This window comes from Oncorhynchus mykiss, chromosome 5 (assembly GCF_057628025.1).
Source record: "Oncorhynchus mykiss isolate SJ-2025 chromosome 5, ASM5762802v1, whole genome shotgun sequence".
Lineage (NCBI taxonomy): Eukaryota > Metazoa > Chordata > Actinopteri > Salmoniformes > Salmonidae > Oncorhynchus > Oncorhynchus mykiss.
This window is the reverse complement of record NC_143026.1, coordinates 86819089-86839612: the sequence shown is the minus strand read 5'-3', so window position 1 is coordinate 86839612 and position 20524 is coordinate 86819089. Positions and strand designations below refer to the sequence as shown.

Below are 20524 nucleotides of genomic sequence, written 5' to 3'. Positions count from 1 at the left end.
GATGGTTCAGTCTTATGGTTCAGTCTTGTGGTTCAGCCTGATGGTTCAGCCTTATGGTTCAGTCTCATGGTTCGGCCTTATGGTTCAGCCTTATGGTTCAGTCTCATGGTTCGACCTTATGGTTCAGTCTTATGGTTCGGCCTTATCGTTCAGCCTTATGGTTCAGTCTCATGGTTCAGCCTTATGGTTCAGTCTTATGGTTCGGCCTTATGGTTCAGTCTCATGGTTTGGCCTTATGGTTCAGTCTCATGGTTCGGCCGTATGGTTCAGTCTCATGGTTTGGCCTTATGGTTCAGTCTGATGGCCCAGCATTATGGTTCAGCCTGATGGTTCAGCCTGATGGTTCAGTCTTATGGTTCAGTCTTATGGTTCAGCCTGATGGTTCAGCCTTATGGTTCAGTCTCATGGTTCGGCCTTATGGTTCAGCCTTATGGTTCAGTCTCATGGTTCGACCTTATGGTTCAGTCTTATGGTTCGGCCTTATCTTGCTTTTCAGATGTTTGTCAGAGGTGCAATAAGAATGCTTGGCAAGGTTTAGAGTTTCAATTCCTCCCCTTACAATGAAAACAAATCAGGAAGAAAAGGCTCTCATGTCCCTTCATGAACACTACATGTTTCTCTGTAATGTTCACCAAACAAGGTGCTAGGCAAACTTGTAGACATGCTTTTCCTCTGAATTTCACAATAACTTCCTCTCAAACTGGCCTTGTTTTATTTGTTTTGGTTGTTACAGTATTTCAACTTTATTTCATCAAAAAGTCCTATTGACATAATGAATGTCTTTATGAAGGGAGACCTAACAGAGAAGGCAGCTTGGGAATGATTTCAACCAAATTCATCGTTAAATGTACTTAACTGTTAAACTGATCAAGTCCTTATTGGACCAGGAGAAGTTTTATATATGCACGCATTCTCTGAGTGTCCTCAAGTGCCCATCAAGACACACACACACACACACACACACACACACACACACACACACACACACACACACACACACACACACACACACACACACACACACACACACACACACACACACACACAGCGATGACCCCTTGCTGAGGTATGTTGGTAGAGGTCAGCTGGGTACAGTATGAGGTGATATAGAAACTGATCCACCACTGCACACAAACGCTTCGTCACAGATCTATAAAGGCTTTCAAACTTCCTTCTCACCTTCTCCTCATCCCTCATCCCTAACCCCTCTCCTCATCCCAAAACCCCTCTCCTCAGCCCTCATCCCTCTCCTCATCCATCATCCCTAACTCCTCTCCTCATCCCTAACCCCTCTCCTCATCCCTCATCCCTAACCCCTCTCCTCATCCCAAAACCCCTCTCCTCAGCCCTCACCCCTCTCCTCATCCCTCACCCATAACCCCTCTCCTCATCCCTAACCCCTCTCCTTATCCCTCACCCCTCTCCTCATCCCTCTCCTCATTCCTAACCCTTCTCCTTGTCCCTCTCCTCATCCCTCACCCCTGTCATCATCCCTCACCTCTCTCCATCACCCCTCTCCTCATCCCTCACCCCTCTAGTCATCCCTTACCCTTCTCCTCACCCCTAACCCCTCTCCTCACCCATCACCGCTAACCCCTCTCCACATCCCCATCCTCATCCCTAACCCTTCTCCTCGTCCCTCTCCTTATCCCTCACCCCTCTCCTCATCCCTCACCCCTCTTGTCATCCCTCACCCTTCTCCTCACCCCTAACCCCTCTCCTCATCCCTAACCCTTCTCCTCATTCCTCTCCTCATCCCTCACCCCTCTTCTCATCCTTAACCCCTCTCCTCATCCCTAACCCGTCTCCTCATCCCTCTCCTCATCCCTGATCCCTCTCCTCACACACACACAGGCATACACACACATACAAATCAAATCAAAATCAAATGTTATTTATCACATGCACCGAATACAACAGGTGTGGACCTTACCGTGAAATGCTTACTGACAAGCCCTTAACCAACAATGCAGTTCAAGAAATAGAGTTAAGAAAATATTTACATAATAAACTAAAGTAAAAAAATAAAGCGCACTCATTTGCGACACACACACACAGACACACACAGACACAGACACACACACACTCAAACACACACTCAAACACACACTCAAGCACACAAACACAGAGTCTGTGTTTGAATCAGTCAATGCACCGTGAACTGCGGTATCAGAACTTCTAGTACTATAATTACATTGAACTAAAATAGAACGCAACATGTAAAGTGTTGGTCCATGTTTCATGATCTGAAATAAAAGATCCCCAAAATGTTTTATACGCACAAAAAGCTTATTTCTCTAAAATGTTGTGCAACAATGTGTTTACATCCCTGTTAGTGAGCATTTCTCCTTTGCCAAGAAAGTCCATCCACCTGGCAGGTTTGGCATATCAATAAGTTGATTAAACAGCATGATCATTACACAGGTGCACCTTACACAGGTGCACACAGGTGCTGGGGACAAGAAAAGGCCACTCAAAAATGTGCAGTTTTGCCACAATGCCACAGATGTCTCAAGTTTTGAGGGAGCGTACAATTGGCATGCTGACTACAGGAATGTCCACCAGAGCTGTTGCCAGAGAATTGAATTCTCTACCATAAGCCGCTTCCAACAACGTTTTAGAGAATTTGGCAGTATGTCCAACCGGCCTCACAACCGCAGACCACTTGTAACCACGCCAACCCAGGACCTCCACATCCAGCTTCTTCACCTGCGGGATCGTCTGAGACCAGCCACCCTGACAGCTGTTTAAACTGTGGGTTTGCACAACCGAAGAATTTCTGCACAAACTGTCATAAACCGTCTCAGGGATCTCATCTGCATGCTAGTTGCCTCACCAGGGTTTTGACCTGACTACAGTTCGGTGTCGAAACCGACTTCAGTGTGCAAATGCTCACCTTTGATGGCCACTGGCACGTTGGAGAAGTGTGTTCTTCACGGATGAATCCCGGTTTCAACTGTACCAGGCAGATGGCAGAATTGTGAACAGAGTGCCCCATGGTGGCAGTGGGGTTATGGAATGGGCAGGCATAAGCTACAGACAACGAACACAATTGCATTTCATCAATGGCAATTTTAATGCACAGAGATACTGTGACTGTATCTTGATGCCCATTGTCGTGCCATTCATCCGCTGTCATCCGCACGTCCCCATGTCGCAAGGATCTGTACACAATTCCTGGAGTCTGAAAATATCCCAGTTCTTCCACCTCCTGCATACTCAGACATGTCACCGATTGAGCATGTTTTGGATGCACGGTATCAGCGTGTATGACTGTGTTTTCGTGTTCCCGCCAATATCCAGCAACTTCGCACAGCAAATGAAGAGGAGTGGGACAACATTCTACAGGCCACAATCAACAGCCTAATCATCTCAATGTGAAGGAGATGTGTCACACAGATACTGACTTGTTTTCTTATCCACGCCCATACCGTTTTTTAAGGTATTTGTGACCAAAATATGATTAAGACCTAATGAATTTATTTCAATTGAATGAATTCTTATATGAACTGTAACTCAGTAAAATCTTAGAAATTGTTCCGTCTTGCGTTTTTATTTTTGTTTAGTGTATATATGACCCTGTTAGGCTAATATCATTTGGGCAGAATGTGCTGTAATTCAATTACTCCAAACTTTCAATTTGTCAACAAGTGTTCCTGCAGTTTAAATGTAACATTTCAGCCATTTAGGACAGTTTGTTCTAATAGCAATGAGATTAAGAAACTGATTCAACTAAACCCAGCCATTGGGACATACTATTCACGATGGGACATACTATTCACGATGACACACACACACACACACACACACACACACACACACACATACACATACACATACACATACACATACACACACACACACACATACATACATACAGACACCCACACTATGTCATCTCCCTCAGCAGAGTTATTCACTAAGTAATATCTCATCATATGATTAATAAATACCGTGAACCTGTCACAATGGTCCCTGGTCAAAAGTAGTGCACTATATAGGGATTAGGGTGCCATTTGGAACACAAATAGAGAGAAGCCAGGCTTCCTGTCACTCACCTTTGTTAGAAAGAGTTACTCAACACCTCAAGGTCCTAAAGACTAGCTCTGTTTTTTGAAAGAGATCAGATCACAGCTGTGTATGAACCTACGTCCCAGTTTGTGTGGGTATTTGATGTGGGTATTTAGCACATGGTACTCCCTTATTTGCACATGATTTGGTGCTGCAGAGAAAGTGTGGTTGCAGTGCTGATAAGAAAGATAGAATTCCTCAGAGTAGAGTTATAATCTCTCTGGTGGGAATAGAGAGATGAGAGAGAGAGAAATAGTAGAGAGAGAGAGCAAAAGTGTGTGTGTGTGTGTGTGTGTGTGTGTGTGAGCAATAGGCCCTAGAGGACCAGTGTCCTGTGCCTGTCTCTCCAGAGACTACTGGGGGTTATGGGGGTTTATGACTGTGCGAAAACAACATCTGTCCTCTGTGTTGTAGCCAGTTGTCAGTGAGTTTACTGTCAGTAGTTTTAATGGTTGATGGTGAAACTGAGCCCCCCCCCCCCCATCTCCCATCCTCTACAGGAAACTAAGTAGATCTCTGAGGAGTGTCTCAATCACAGCTGTCACACACACAACCACTCCCTTCGTCTGACACATGCTTGTCCTGAAAGGGCCTGACGGTATCACATATACACAAACGCAAGTGGTCACGCACACACAAACACACACACACAGATTCTGGGAGAATATGATATGTGGCTGAAAGTTCCAAGAACGATGAGAGGTGGAAGATGAGAGGAACAAGAGGGAGGGAAAGTGCCCGGGTGGCGCAGTGGTCTAAGGCACTGCATTGTAGTGATAGCTCTGTCACTACAGATCCTGGTTCAATCCCAGGCTGTGATGCAACAGGGAGACCCATAAGGCGGCGCACAAGTGGCCCTTCCTGGTTAGGGGAGGGTTTTGCCGGCCGGGTTGTCCTTGTCCCATCGTGCTCTAGCGACTCCTGTGGAAGACCAGGCGCAATACACTGTCGCCAGGTGTACGGTGTTTCCTCTGACACATTGGTGTGGGGGGGGGGGGCTCAGGTTTAAGCGGGCATTGGCTGGGTTGTGTTTTGGAGGACGCACGGCTCTTGGCTCTCTTTTTCTTCTTCGCCTCTCCCGAGTCCGTACGGGAGTTGTAGCGATGTGTCAAGACTGTAACTACTATTTGGATATCACAAAATGTATTGAAAAAAAGTGGTAAATATAAAGAAGGTAAAAATAATAATAAATAAAATAAGAGGGTGAGAGATAAATAAAATAAAATTTGATTTGAGAAAGAGAGAGATCACTGACATCTCTTTCCTCTCTGTCCGCTTGGATGTTAAACTCCTTGTTTGAAGGGGCTGTGATTGTCGTTGTGTGTTTGAAGGAGCGTTTATGTTTGCATTCAAGTATTTGCAAATATTTTTTTTTAGGCGTGTGTGTGTACAGAATGCCTCTGCATATACATCTGCACGTATGAGTTGGATGTGGTTGTGTGTATGAGTTGGTTGTGAGTGTGTGTAGTTGTGTGTATGAGTTGGTTGTGGTTGTGTGCATGAGTTGGTTGTGAATGTGTGTGGTTGTGTGTATGAGTTAGTTGTGTGTGTGTGTGTGTGTGTGTGTGTGTGTGTGTGTGTGTGTGTGCGTGTGTGTTTGTGTTTCCTGGTCATGAGTCCCTGCAGGCCAGATGTGTCCGGGGCTGTGATCAGAGTGCTCCTTGTGACTGTGTGTGTGGAGGAGAGTTGTTGGAAACCCCCCTCTTACGTGTATGTGGTGAGCTGGACATTCTAGATTTACTGGTTTACTGGGCCTTTTCACAGGGCCGGATTAAGAAATGATATGCCCCGTGGCTTTGGTTTTTTCGTAGCCCCCCTTCCCAGAACACCATCATTTTCTGTAAACAAATCCGTGCACCAAGATGCAATTGGATGCGTGGTAAATGTACTGTTGAAGAAAAATACCTTTTATAATAAAGCCACAATAATGTTTGCTATGTGGTATAGGCTACAGTTGAGCAGGGGTGTTTTTAGGCTTTCTACACATGGGGGGGGGGGGTGTAGGAGAATCTGCCTTTTAAAAATGCATTTCATGCAATTCTGCGTCATTTACATGCTCTCCGCAGCCGATGTGAGTAAGACCTTTAAGACCTTTAAACAGGTCAACATTCACAAGACCGCTGGGCCTGACGGATTACCAGGACGGGTCCTCAAGCATGTGCTGACCAACTGGCAAGTATCTTCACTGACATTTTCAACCTCTTCCTGTCTGTAATACTGTACCAACATGTTTCAAGCAGACCACCATAGACCCTGTGCCCAAAAACACTAAGGTAACCTGCCTAAATGACTACCGACCCGTAGCACTCATGTCTCTAGCCATGAAATGTGTGAAGGGCAGGTCATGGCTCACATCAACACCATTATTCCAGAAACCCTAGACTCACTCCAATTTGCATACCACACCAACAGATCCACAGATTATGCAATCTCTATTGCACTTGTCGTGTCTTTGGCTATGCTGGATTAAGTGATATGACATGCTATTCTATGAAATCCTTTCTCTGTAATTCATATTACCTGATTGAGCTAATCATGAAAATGTAATTAACTAGAAAGTCGGGGCACCACAAAGGAGTGTTTATAGAGCTGTTATCTTCCATATAAACTCTGAAAGACCTAGTAATATTTTACATCAATAGCAGTCAATATTAATCGTCACCTTATTTCAGTCTCATCTGAACATTGTAGAATTCTTGGTTATCTTCACAAACCCTAGCTAACAAGTTGAATCAGCAATACAGCAATACAAAATTGGGTTTAATTATTTACTAAATACCTAACTAATCACACAGAATTACATATACACAGAATGAATCATACCTTGATTACAAATTATGTCATATATGAAAACGTCCCTGGCGGTCGGAACACAAAGAAAAGTCTGAGTGAAAGAGCGGGAAGACTGAGGAACAAAGGGCGAAGCTCTGCTATCGTAAATACAGTATCTTATGCATTCTAAATTACCGCCCATTTGGAAAAGGAAAATGCAATAAAAATTTACTCTGAGCTGCGCTTCAGTAGGTTGGTCGTAGATGCTGGCCGTGTTAGCCAACAGAGATCTTCCTGTCCTTGGAAGAATGTCACTGGTGGTAAATTGGATACGTTGTAGTATCGTCGTTGTGTGTTTGACTGGATACGTCGTCCATCCTTTCATAGCCCACGTTTGCAGCGGCTGTGGATGTAACTCAACGGCAGCGGCTGTGGAGGTAACTCAACGGCAGCGGCTGTGGAGGTAACTCAACGGCTAGGATGTCTCACTTCTTTAGTGAATAAGAGTTCAAAGTTCATATCATTCACAACCAAAGCTCACGCTGAGGTTGGCTTAGTTCTGTAGTTGACATGTTAGTCCTTCTCAACATATGGACCATCGTCCTATCGTCCTCGGAACATAATTTTCTTCAAGGGCTTATATAGTGGAGGGAGAGAAGGGCGTGTTTCATGGTTTATAACCCATGTCTCTTCACAGGGGCGGGCCACTGATTGAGCAGAGCTCTAACTTTATGAAAACCCAAATCTCTCATTTGGATGCTAAAATTACATTTAATCTTTTCACAAATAGTGTCATATTTAAACATTTAAATTGCACAACAATTCCATGTGAATCTGATAACTAGAATGTGTAGTCTTTCCCAGATACAGTTTATGTCGTCCTGTCATCAGTCATAATGTCTCAGATGACAACCGAACTGACATCATGTTCATTAAGTACCAACGCATATTTTCAACTGATTCTTTTACCGAAATATAGTTCCTTTCTCCCACTTGTTTGATGTTCCCAGACTCTCTATGTTTAACAAAGGCTATTCAAGAGTCCTTCAGTAGAGTCGGAGAGAGAGGGAAGAGAGAAAGGTATTTATGGGGGGGTCATTAACCTTACCCACAGGCCAACGTCATGACACACTCCACACTGCCCTTTCCCACCTGGACAAAAGGAACATGTGAGAATGCTATTCTTTGACTACAGATCAGCGTTCAATACCATAGTGCCCTCAAAGCTCATAAATAAGCTAAGGACCCTGTGACTAAACACCTCCCTCTACAACTGGATCCTGTACTTCCTGACGGGCCGCCCCCAGGTGGTAAGGGTAGGTTACAACACATCCGCCACTGTGATCTTCAGCACGGGGGCCCCTCAGGGGTGCGTCCCCTCCTATACTCCCTGTTCACTCATGACTGCACGGCCAGGCACGAATCCAGCACCCTCATTAAGTTTGCTGATGACAACAGTGGTAGGACTGATCACCGACAACGATGAGACAGCCTATAGGGAGGAGGTCAGAGACCTGGCCGTGTGGTGCCAGGACAACAACCTCTCCCTCAACGTGATCAAGACAAAGGATATTATTGTGGACTACAGGAAATGGAGGACCAAGCACGCCCCCATTCTCATCGATTGGGCTGTAGTGGAGCAGGTTGAGAGCTTCAAGTTCCTTAGCGTCCACATCACCAACAAACTAACATCGTGAAGGGAGCACAACAAAACATATTCCCCCTCAAGAGACTGAAGAGATTTGGCATGTGTCGTCCGATCCTCAAAAGTTTTACAGCTGCACCATCGAGAGCATCCTGACGGGTTGCATCACTGCCTGTTACTACAGACGGTAGTGCGTACGGCCCAGTACATCACCAGAGCCAAGCTTACTGCCATCCAGGAGCTCTATACCAGTGTCAGAGAAAGGCCCTAAAAAATATCAAAGACTCCAGCCACCCTAGTCATAGACTGTGCTCTCTGCCACAGCATGGCAAGCGGTACCGGAGCGCCAAGTCTAGGTCCAAGATACTTCTTAACAGCTTCTACCCCAAGCCGTACACATTTTACAGACACAATTTATTTTACAATAGTTATATTTTGTTTGTTTTTAGTCCTTCCTCTATTTCTGATGTCAATCCAGTTTGATTTCTATTTGTAACTGTGCTATTTCACCAAATTTCTGAACCTATATACATTTTACAGACCCCGTATGCTTTACATCGGTTATCTTGTTATTAGTCCCACCCTTCAGCTCCATTCAACCCCTCCTATCTATCTCTCAACATCATCCATTTTGGATTTCTATTTGCCATATATAACTGTGCTGTGATGCTTCACAAAAGTACTGAACCTTTCTATTCTCATAGCTTCTACAGATTGTAAATTAAATATAAACATTTTTGCTAAAATAATGATTATATTATTGATTGATTGACTATGACTTTTCAAATCACCCAGTATTGCTATCTGCAGCATTAGTTCTAGGCAAATGTTGCAATTCTTCAACCCTTCCTGCACCCGTCACCAAAAACGAGCTACATATGGACAGTACAAAAATAAATGATCTCATGTCTCTGCCTCCTCACAGCAAAATCTGCAGAGCTGGGAAGATTGTACCCCCATATGTATAACATTATATTGGTTGCAAGAATGTTGTATAGTAATTTAAATAGAACAATTTGAAGTTGGGGAGGGATTCTAATTGTGGTTTTAAAAGAAAACATGAATCATCAGCGTACACTGACATTTATAATCCCTTAATATTATTGTTGAATCTAATTTTAACAACATTTCGATGGCAATAATAAATAGATATGCCGTTAGTGGACAACCTTGTTTTACTCCTCTAGACACTTTCTGAGATGTAGCTATTATGGGCAACAATTTTAGTACTCACGACCCTCTTTGATGTCACGTAGGTTGATACATGTTTTCATGTATAAAGTCCCACTGTACCTAACATCATAACTAAACTTTAGACATACAAGTTACCACACCCAGTCTCAGGGATGGTTAACTCTGGGAATTCCTTTGGTCTCTACTGCGTTGGGTAAATCTGCTTTTAGTTTTCTTGCACCTTATTTGTGGAACAATCTTCAACATTTTCTTAGATTTGATGTGCTGGTGCCTCTAGGGGAATTCAGAAATTTGATTGAGGACCTTATTACTGATGAATATGTTTGTTTTTAATGACCGTGTTTTTCTTTCTGATTCCATTTTGTATTTATATTTTGATGTCTATTTTCTGTAATTTACAGTGGCAAGAAAAAGTATGTGAACCCTTTGGAATTACCTGGATTTCTGCGTAAATTGGTCATAAAATTTGATCTGAACTTCATCTAGGTCCCATCAATAGACAAAAACAGTCTGCTTAAACTAATTACACACAAACAATTATACGTTTTCTTGTCTTTATTGAACACACCGTGTAAACATTCATAGTGCAGGGTCAAAAAAGTATGTGAACCCTTGGATTTAATAACTGGCTGACACTCCTTTGGCAGCAATAACCTCAACCAAACGTTTTCTGTAGTTGTGGATCAGATCCTGCACAACGGTCAGGAGGAATTTTGGACCATTCTTCTTTACAAAACTGTTTCAGTTCAGCAATATTCTTGGGATGTCTGGTGTGAACTGCTCTATTGAGGTCATGCCACAGCATCTGAATCAGGTTGAGGTCAGGGCCACTCCAGAAGGCGTGTTTTCTTCTGTTGAAGCCATTCTGTTGTTGATTTACTTCTGTGTTTTTGGGTTGTTGTCCTGTTGCATTCCCAACTTCTGTTGAGCTTCAATTGGCGGACAGATAGCCTAACATTCTCCTGCAAAATGTCTTGGTAATTCATTTTTCCGTTGATGATAGCAAACTGTCCAGGCCCTGAGGCAGCAAAGCAGACCCAAATCATGATGCTCCCTCCACCATGCTTTACAGTTGGGATGAGGTTTTGATGTTGGTATGCTGTGCCTTTTTCTCCCCTCTGTGTTGTGTGTTCCTTCCAAACAACTCAACTGTAGTTTCATTTGTCCACAGAATATTTTGCTAGTAGCGCTGTGGAACATCCAAGAGTACTTTTGGAAACTTCAGATGTGCTGCAATGGTTTTTTTGGACAGCGATGGCTTCTTCCGGGAGGTCCTCCCATGAACACCATTCTTGTTTAGTGTTTTACGTATCGTAGACTCATCAACAGAGATTTTAGCATGTTTCAGAGATTTCTGTAAGTCTTTAGCTGACACTCTAGGATTATTCTTAACCTCATTGAACATTCTGCGCTGGGCTCTTGCAGTCTTCTTTGCAGGACGGCCACTCCTAGGGAGAGTAGCAAAAGTGCTGAACTTTCTCCATTTATAGACAATTTGTCTTACCGTGGACTGATGAACATCAAGACTTTTAGAGATACTTTTGTAACCCTTTCCAGCTTTATGCAAGTCAACAATTCTTCATCTTAGGTCTTCTGAGATCTCTTTTGTTCGAGGCATGGTTCACATCAGGCAATGCTTTTTGTGAATAGCAAACTCAATTTTTTGTGGTTTTTATAGGGCAAGGCAGCTCTGACCAACATCTCCAATCTCGTCTCATTGTTTGGACTCCAGGTTAGCTGACTCCTGACTCCATACTTTTTTCAAAAAAAAAAAAAAAAAAAAAAAAAAAAAAAAAAAAAAAAGTTTTTGATCCCCTGCTGATTTTGTACGTTTTCCCACTGACAAAGAAATGATCCGTCTATAATTTTAATGGTAGGTTTATTTGAACAGTGAGAGACAGAATAACAACAACAAAAAAATCCAGAAAAACACATGTCAAAAATGTTATAAATTGATTTGCATTTTAATGAGAAAGTAGCGAAAACAAGCCTCTTTCTCTCTTCACAAGAAAAACATGACTTATTACGAAAATAAAAACCCAACTTGAGCCTAAGCATTTTCACAAGACCTTCGATACCCGCTGCCACATCAGGAATGAAAAACACTGCAGCATGTATACACACTGCAAGCTAGACTGAAAATGTAGTGACGTCTAATATCTGAACATAGTGCATCACGTGTATTGAGAGCAGTACTGTGTGGAAGAACATTAATATTCAGTAGCAGAGTCCCAGCTAAACCAAATCAAATTGTATTGGTCACATACACATGTTTAGCAGATGTTATTGCGGGTGTTGCGAAATGCTTGTGTTTCTAGATCCAACAGATGCAGTAATATCTAACAAGTAATATCTAACAATACACACACTCTAAAGTAAAGGAATGGAATTAAGCATATATAAATATTTGGACGAGCAATGTCAGAGCGGCATAGACTAAGATACAGTAGAATAGGATAGAATACAGTATATACATATGAGATGAGTAATGCAAGATATGTAAACATTATTGAAGTGACTAGTGTTCCAATTATTAAAGTGGCCAGTGATTTGAAGTCTATGTACAGTGGGGCAAAAAAGTATTTAGTCCGCCACCAATTGTGCAAGTTCTCCCACTTAAAAAGATGTGAGAGGCCTGTAATTTTCATCATAGGTACACATCAACTATGACAGACAAAATGAGGAAAAAAAATCCAGAAAATCACATTGTAGGATTTTTTATGAATTTATTTGCAAATTATGGTGGAAAATAAGTATTTGGTCAATAACAAAAGTTTATTTCAATACTTTGTTATATACCCTTTGTTGGCAATGACAGAGGTCAAACGTTTTCTGTAAGTCTTCACAAGGTTTTCCACTGTTGCTGGTAATTTTTTTTCACACACTGTTGCGGGAGAAAAAAATACAGAAAATCCCATTGTAGGATTTTTAATGAATTAATTTGCAAATTATGGTGGAAAATAAGTATTTGGTCACCTACAAACAAGCAAGATTTCTGGCTTTCAAAGACCTGTAACTTATTCTTTAAGAGGCTCCTCTGTCCTCCACTCGTTACCTATATTAATGGCATCTGTTTGAACTTGTTATCAGTATAAAAGACACCTGTCCACAACCTCAAACAGTCACACTCCAAACTCCACTATGGCCAAGACCAAAGAGCTGTCAAAGGACACCAGAAACAAAACTGTAGACCTGCACCAGGCTGGGAAGACTGAATCTGCAATAGATAAGCAGCTTGGTTTGAGGAAATCAACTGTGGGAGCAATTATTAGGAAATGGAAGACATACAAGACCACTGATAATCTCCCTCGATCTGGGGCTCCACGCAAGATCTCACCCCATGGGGTCAACATGATCACAAGAACGGTGAGCATAAATCCCAGAACCACACGGGGGGGCCTAGTGAATGACCTGCAGAGAGCTGGGACCAAAGTAACACAGCCTACCATCAGTAACACACTACGCCGCCAGGGACTCAAATCCTACAGTGCCAGACGTGTCCCTCTGCTTAAGCCAGTCCAGGCCCATCTGAAGTTTGCAAAAGAGCATTTGTATGATCCAGAAGAAGATTTGGAGAATGTCATATGGTCAGATGAAACCAAAATATAACTTTTTGGTAAAAACTCAACTCGTCGTGTTTGGAGGACAAAGACTCTTTGGAGGGAGTTGAAAGTCCGTGTTGCCCAGCAACAGCCCCAAAACATCACTGCTCTAGAGGAGATCTGCATGGAGGAATGGGCCAAAAAATGAATTGTGTCATTTTGGAGTCACTTTTATTGTAAATAAGAATCACTTCTACAGTAATGTGGATGATACCATGATTACGTATAATCCTGAATGAATCGTGAATAATGATGAATGAGAAAGTTACAGAGGCATAAATATCATACCCCTAATCTGAAACACAACCAAAACAAACAGAAAATGCATCCAACACATTTTTTGAATCATTGTGTGCTATGAATATGGGACCAAACACTTACGTTTCCACTACTTTAATAGACATATAAGTGAATTTGTCCCAAAACTTTTGGTCCCCTAAAATGGGGGGATTATTTACAAAAAGTGCTATAACAGTTCTAAACGGTTCACCCGATAAGGATGAAAATACCCTCAAATTGAAGCTGTCAGTCTGCACTTTAACCTCATAGCCATTGTATCATTTCAAATCAAAGTGCTGGAGTACAGAGCCAAAACAAACAATTGTCACTGTCCCAATATTTTGGAGTTCACTGTATGTACAGTACGTATAACTAGGAGTAAAGTCACTGTTATACAGAGACACATCACATTTCCTTTGGTGTGCAAAGTGTCACACAGTTTATGATGGGAGTGTGTATGAGTGCGTGTTTGATTTGAAGACTTGAGAGTTGTATGTTTTCCTGAGAGGGGGCTGTTTTTCTGCTCTCAAAGTTGGGTTCATGTAAATGAGTTGGGGGGGATTCAGTGCGTCTGAGAGAGAGAGAGAGAGAGAGAGAGAGAGAGAAGCAAAAAAAACACTCAGTCAGTGAGTGAGCAAGTAACAGTGTGTGAGAGAGAGAGTGCAGCAGCTGTGGCGTCCCACTAGCAGTTAGCCTCAGTGTTAGTCTTGCTTAGGATGAAGGAGCGTTGTGCCGTGTGCCCCCTCCACCACCAGGCTGGGCCACCATGCAGCAGCCCCCTGCCAGCCTCTCTCACCTTGCCTTCACCCTCTGTACCCTGCTGACTACTGCCCTGTGTCTGTGTGTCTGTTGACAGACGAGTCGTACCAGAAGCTGGCCATGGAGACCATGGAGGAGCTAGACTGGTGTCTGGACCAGCTGGAGACCATCCAGACCTATCGCTCCGTCAGTGACATGGCCTCCAACAAGGTAAGATTGACCTCAAAACTCCCTATGTCTTCAACCCTCTGCAGAGCCATATCTCTATTACCTGTACACTGACCTCCAAACTTTCAGCCACTGCTGCTTTGCTATGAAGGAGCTGGCAACTAACTACTATATGTCACAATGTCCAATATCTCCAAGTCCAGTAATGGACTTAGTTTGTTCGGGATTTTGACTCTTGAGTGCATTTTGACTTTTGCATTTTCCCGTTGAATCCGTGAGAACTGAAGTTGCTGGGTAGTTTTGTAAGTGTTCTGCTAGTTATTAATAGCAGTGCCAGCCAGGGGCCATGTCAGCAGTGTACCTGTACCATAAGTACAGTCAGGGACCATCCATGGTCCCTCTTATGCTTAAACTTATACTCCAGAGTCTCCTTTGACTGTTGCATTCTCATGCAAATCAGCTGCATGTAACTACTGTATTGCACTGTAATGTGCAATTTTCCATAGAAAACAATTGCATTGATCAAATATGTCATGCACAATTTAATGCAATTTCAAGTTTACTCTTGTTAAATTCTGCAAACATAGGAAGAAAAGCTCATTATTGTTGTAGAAGCTGGACAACAGGATGTCACCGGTCCTGCATTGGGTCAAACAATACACTGGAGGGGAAGAGTTGTGTGTGTGTGTGTGTGTGTGTGTGTGTGTGTGTGTGTGTGTGTGTGTGTGTGTGTGTGTGTGTGTGTGTGTGTGTGTGTGTGTGTGCGTGTGTGTGCGTGTGTGCGAGATGCTGAAGACCCTTGCGCTGCTTGACTCTGTCTTCCTGTTTCCTTCCTGATACTCACTCAGATCAGACTACAATAGAGCTCCCAGAATGCCTTGGGGCAGGGTTAATGGTCCTGTTTATTTGACCCAATGCTTTCGTCATCAGGACACATGCAGGACAGAAGGGACTTTTTCCTAAATACAATGGAGGAGCTCACACACACACACACACACACACACACACACCACAGGGACTGACTGGCTAACTGAATCACTGACTGACAGGCAAAAGGATATAGAAAGTGATTGTGAGTCACTGGGCAAATTAGGTTTAGTCACTCGACAGACTCACTGAACAACGGACAGATTATTGATGGAAACTTCTTCACCTTGGTTGGAAAAAGGCCAAAAACAAGAAACCCATGTGGAGACAGACTGAGAAGCTAGCCCAGCCTAAACGGTCACATGGGCAGACTGAATGACTGATGGAGGAGTCACTGATGCATGCTGACTCAAACTGTTCTGATTCAGTCTTAAGAATCTCCCTTCTACTCCCTATGCTGCCCTGAGGGCGATACTGGTTCAGCTTTCACAATTATTTTGGTCGTTGTGATGATAAGATAATATTAGACACTTATTAGATCAGTCCAACAAACAGTAGGGAGAGGTTATTTGAACAGTGAACACTGATCCCATTCGTTTAAACTGAGCAGTCTTTGAGCGTGGTTGAAACACTTGATCAAGATCATCTCCTGTGTTTCTACTGTCCACTGATAACGTTACACAACTTTCACAGAGTAGCATTGAGCATGATGCTGCATTCACTGTCATGAAGATAATACAAACATGTCTTAGATAACACTTTCAGATGAGGTTGGAGACACAATTCTTGAAGATCTGACAGCATTTGAAACCGTAGTAAAAGGCGGGAAAGTCTACAGACTAATTCCAGTAAAACATCCCCATGGTAAAGAGCACTGAACTTTGTCACTGTCTGTCTGTCTGTCTGACTGTATCAGTGTCTAGTCTGTCTGTCTGTCTGTCTGTCTGTCTGTCTGACTGTATCAGTGTCTAGTCTGTCTGTCTGTCTGTCTGTCTGTCTGTCTGTCTGTCTGTATCAGTGTCTAGTCTGTCTGTCTGTCTGTCTGTCTGTCTGGTCCTCTGACTGTATCAGTGTCTAGTCTGTCTGGCCCTCTGTCTGACTGTCTGTCTGTCTGTCTGTCTGGCTGTCTGTCTGGCCCTCTGACTGTATCAGTGTCTAGTCTGTCTGGCCCTCTGACTGACTGTCTGTCTGGCTGGCTGGCTGGCTGGCTGGCTGTCTGTCTGGCCCTCTGACTGTATCAGTGTCTAGTCTGTCTGGCCCTCTGACTGTATCAGTGTCTAGTCTGTCTGTCTGTCTGTCTGGCTGGCTGGCTGGCTGGCTGGCTGGCTGGCTGGCTGTCTGACTGGCCCTCTGATTGTATCAGATTGCCTGTAAGTGATATGCTCTTGCTCAAACGTGTAGCTTCTGTGTAGGAGTCAACGACAATATCAAGTTTGACTGTTTATTTTCCTTCTCTGGGATTCAAACTCTCACCTGGATGAGTTTGAACAGGTTAAATCAAGAGAACTAGGGTATCATACAACTTTCTACTGCTTCACATGGAACTCCACTGTTTGGACTAACAACAGAAATATCAGAGAGATCATGTCATTGATAACAGTTTTATTGACAGTGTATAACATGTTACCCTGATGCTGGTTGCTGCAACACTAGGTTAGAGAACAGGCAGTAGACTGTCAGGGTGAGAGAGGCGGAACTACCGGAGAAGGGATGTGTGCGTCGAGCAGAAACACACTCACGCACACACACCCGGCACGCCGTTTCCCAACCCTCCCCACGTCAGAGCCTGAGGCTTGGACCTTACTCATAGTCTCAGTACATCCAGACTGCTTCCTGCGAGCCCAGACTCTCTACAGGACTTAACCCAACCAAGACGCTCACACACACAAGATGGGAGCCTGCTGCCTGGAAAAGAAAGAGAGAAAGTTAGGAAAACTTAACGGCTGGAGGAAGGTAAAATTATCTTGGATTCGATTGGTTGAAGATTTTTCCTAGTTTGAAGCTTTTAATGCACTTATTTGTTTTGGAGTTCTTCAAAAGTTCTTCAAAGGTCATTTCTTGTGTCATGGGCAGTTGCTTTTGGGTTTTTGCCAATGCTGCATGGTTTACTGAGTCTAGTTTTGTTTTATGCTGCTTCTACGTCTCTGGAAAAGTTATTTATCTGCCTGCAAGTCTTTATAATTATATTTTGTGCATACCTTATGATATTTTATGCATACCTTATGATATTTTGTGCATACTTTATCTGGGATATTTTGTACGATTTTGAGAAGTACACCAAGTTAAATGGATTCCATGCTGGTTCTTTGTCTTGACTACAGCGGAGTGCACCTCTGTGTAAAGCTGCAACAATCTAGGATGCTTTGTCTGAGTAAGGCTGTGCCCTGCAGATAGAGTCAAGCCTGTGTGGGTCTCTCAGTCGAGTTTCTGTGCTACTGCTTTGAGAGTGCACTGATGAATTCTAATCAGTTCATTAAGTTAGTTCAATATTATAGAAAGTCGATTTTTTTGAGAGTCGTTAAGAGTTGACAGTCATTTGCGGCAGTTGGTTGAATGTATTTAAGGACATTCCTTTGTTGTTATTTTATGGATCTTCTTCCACCATCTCGGTTGTAACAAACGGGATGTGTTAAAAGAGAATAACAACTTTTTTATTTCCGTTAATCTCTGATGCATCTGAAAGTGTCCAAACCAAGTTGTTGAGTTAATGTGGAATGTGGCCTGGCTGATACAGTGCATTTGGAAAGTAGATTGATAAGGATTTTTTTTTTTATGTAATCCATTTTACTATAAGGCTCTAACGTAACCAAATGTGGAAAAGGTCAAGGTGTCTGAATACTTTCCGAATGCACTGTAAGGGGTGTTTACATGCCCTGCTGCATTGAGGGAGAGGAGACCGGGGGACAGGGTCACTGTGCTGCAGTCAGTCAGTCACCAACCAACGCCTTTATTAAGGTTGAGTTATGAATTGAGTTTGCTGTGAACATTTGGAGCTTCTCTAAGCCATCTCACTCTCATACAAAGGCCTCTTCAAAGACAAAACTACAATGCTTTTCTTTACATCACAAAGTTGTGTGAAGCATCCTGTTGATTTCTAGATGGTGCTATAACATCCTGTTGATTTCTAGGTGGTGCTAAACATCCTGTTGATTTCTAGATGGTGCTTAAACATCCTGTTGATTTCTAGATGGTGCTTAAACATCCTGTTGATTTCTAGATGGTGCTTAAACATCCTGTTGATTTCTAGATGGTGCTATAACATCCTGTTGATTTCTAGGTGGTGCTTAAACATCCTGTTGATTTCTAGATGGTGCTTAAACATCGTGTTGATTTCTAGATGGTGCTTAAACATCCTGTTGATTTCTAGATGGTGCTTAAACATCCTGTTGATTTCTAGATGGTGCTAAAAATCCTGTTGATTTCTAGATGGTGCTAAACATCCTGTTGATTTCTAGATGGTGCTAAACATCCTGTTGATTTCTAGATGGTGCTTAAACATCCTGTTGATTTCTAGATTGTGCTAAACATCCTGTTGATTTCTAGATGGTGCTATAACATCCTGTTGATTTCTAGATTGTGCTAAACATCCTGTTGATTTCTAGATGGTGCTAAACATCCTGTTGATTTCTAGATGGTGCTATAACATCCTGTTGATTTCTAGATGGTGCTATAACATCCTGTTGATTTTCTAGATGGTGCTATAACATCCTGTTGATTTCTAGGTGGTGTTTAAACATCCTGTTGATTTCTAGGTCATGCTTAAACATCCTGTTGATTTCTAGGTGGTCCTTAAACATCCTGTTGATTTCTAGGTGGTCCTTAAACATCCTGTTGATTTCTAGGTGGTCCTTAAACATCCTGTTGATTTTTAGGTCATGCTTTCAGGTGATTTGTGTGAAAGAGTTGACATCTATGGTGAGGTGGTATTGAGCACCTAAACACCTACACATGAAGGCAACGAGGAGAGTGTTCGTGTCTCTGACTGATCTCTCTTTCTGGAGGTTTAGATAGAGCTGATCTCTCTCTCTCTCTCTCTGTAGGTTTAGATAGAGCTGATCTCTCTCTGGAGGGTTAGATAGAGCTGATCTCTCTCTCTCTGTAGGTTTAGATAGAGAGAGAGATAAGCTCTCTCTCTCTCTCTCTCTCTCTCTCTCTCTCTCTCTCTCTCTCTCTCTGGAGGTTTAGATAGAGCTGATCTCTCTCTCTGTATGTTTAGATTGAGCTGATCGATCTCTCTCTCTCTCTGGAGGTTTAGATAGAGCTGGTCTCTCTCTGTGGGTTTAGATAGAGCTGATCTCTCTCTGGAGGTTTAGATAGAGCTGATCTCTCTCTGTAGGTTTAGATAGAGCTGATCTCTCTCTGGAGGTTTAGATAGAGCTGATCTCTCTCTGGAGGTTTAGATAGAGCTGATCTCTCTCTGGAGGTTTAGATAGAGCTGATCTCTCTCTGGAGGTTTAGATAGAGCTGATCTCTCTCTGGAGGTTTAGATAGAGCTGATCTCTCTCTGGAGGTTTAGATAGAGCTGATCTCTCTCTGGAGGTTTAGATAGAGCTGATCTCTCTCTGTGGGTTTAGATAGAGCTGATCTCTCTCTGGAGGTTTAGATAGAGCTGATCTCTCTCTGGAGGTTTAGATAGAGCTGATCTCTCTCTGGTTTAGATAGAGCTGATCTCTCTCTTGAGGTTTAGATAGAGCTGATCTCTCTCTGGGGGTTTAGATAGAGCTGATCTCTCCCTGGGGGTTTAGATAGAGCTGATCTCTCTCTTGAGGTTTAGATAGAGCTGATCTCTCTCTGGGGGTTTAGATAGAGCTGATCTCTCCCTGGGGGTTTAGATAAAGCTGATCTCTCTCTTGAGGTTTAGATAGAGCTGATCTCTCTCTGGAGGTTTAGATAGAGCTGATCTCTCTCTGTGGGTTTAGATAGAGCTGATCTCTCTCTGGAGGTTTAGATAGAGCTGATCTCTCCCTGGGGGTTTAGATAAAGCTGATCTCTCTCTTGAGGTTTAGATAGAGCTGATCTCTCTCTGGAGGTTTAGATAGAGCTGATCTCTCTCTGTGGTTTTAGATAGAGCTGATCTCTCTCTGGTTTAGATAGAGCTGATCTCTCTCTGGAGGTTTAGATAGAGCTGATCTCTCTCTGTGGGTTTAGATAGAGCTGATCTCTCTCT

General features: G+C 42.9%; 1 protein-coding gene across 7 annotated transcripts in view; it reads left to right on the top strand.

The window, feature by feature from the left end:
- pde4ba (phosphodiesterase 4B, cAMP-specific a) overlaps positions 1-20524 on the top strand; it is a 341912-nt gene that overhangs the window by 298684 nt on the left and 22704 nt on the right. For 6 of the 7 annotated variants that reach the window (XR_016496356.1, XR_016496357.1, XR_016496358.1 and 3 more), the window contains one exon: positions 14420-14532. Coding sequence is in view for 4 of the 7 variants with exons in the window: in XM_090236202.1 (XP_090092328.1) it covers positions 14420-14532 (113 nt within the window). In the remaining 3 variants the exon portion in view is untranslated. Of the gene's footprint in view, positions 1-14419; positions 14533-17082; positions 17311-20524 lie in introns of those variants that run through there. The other variant, XM_090236204.1, reaches the window with a different exon arrangement.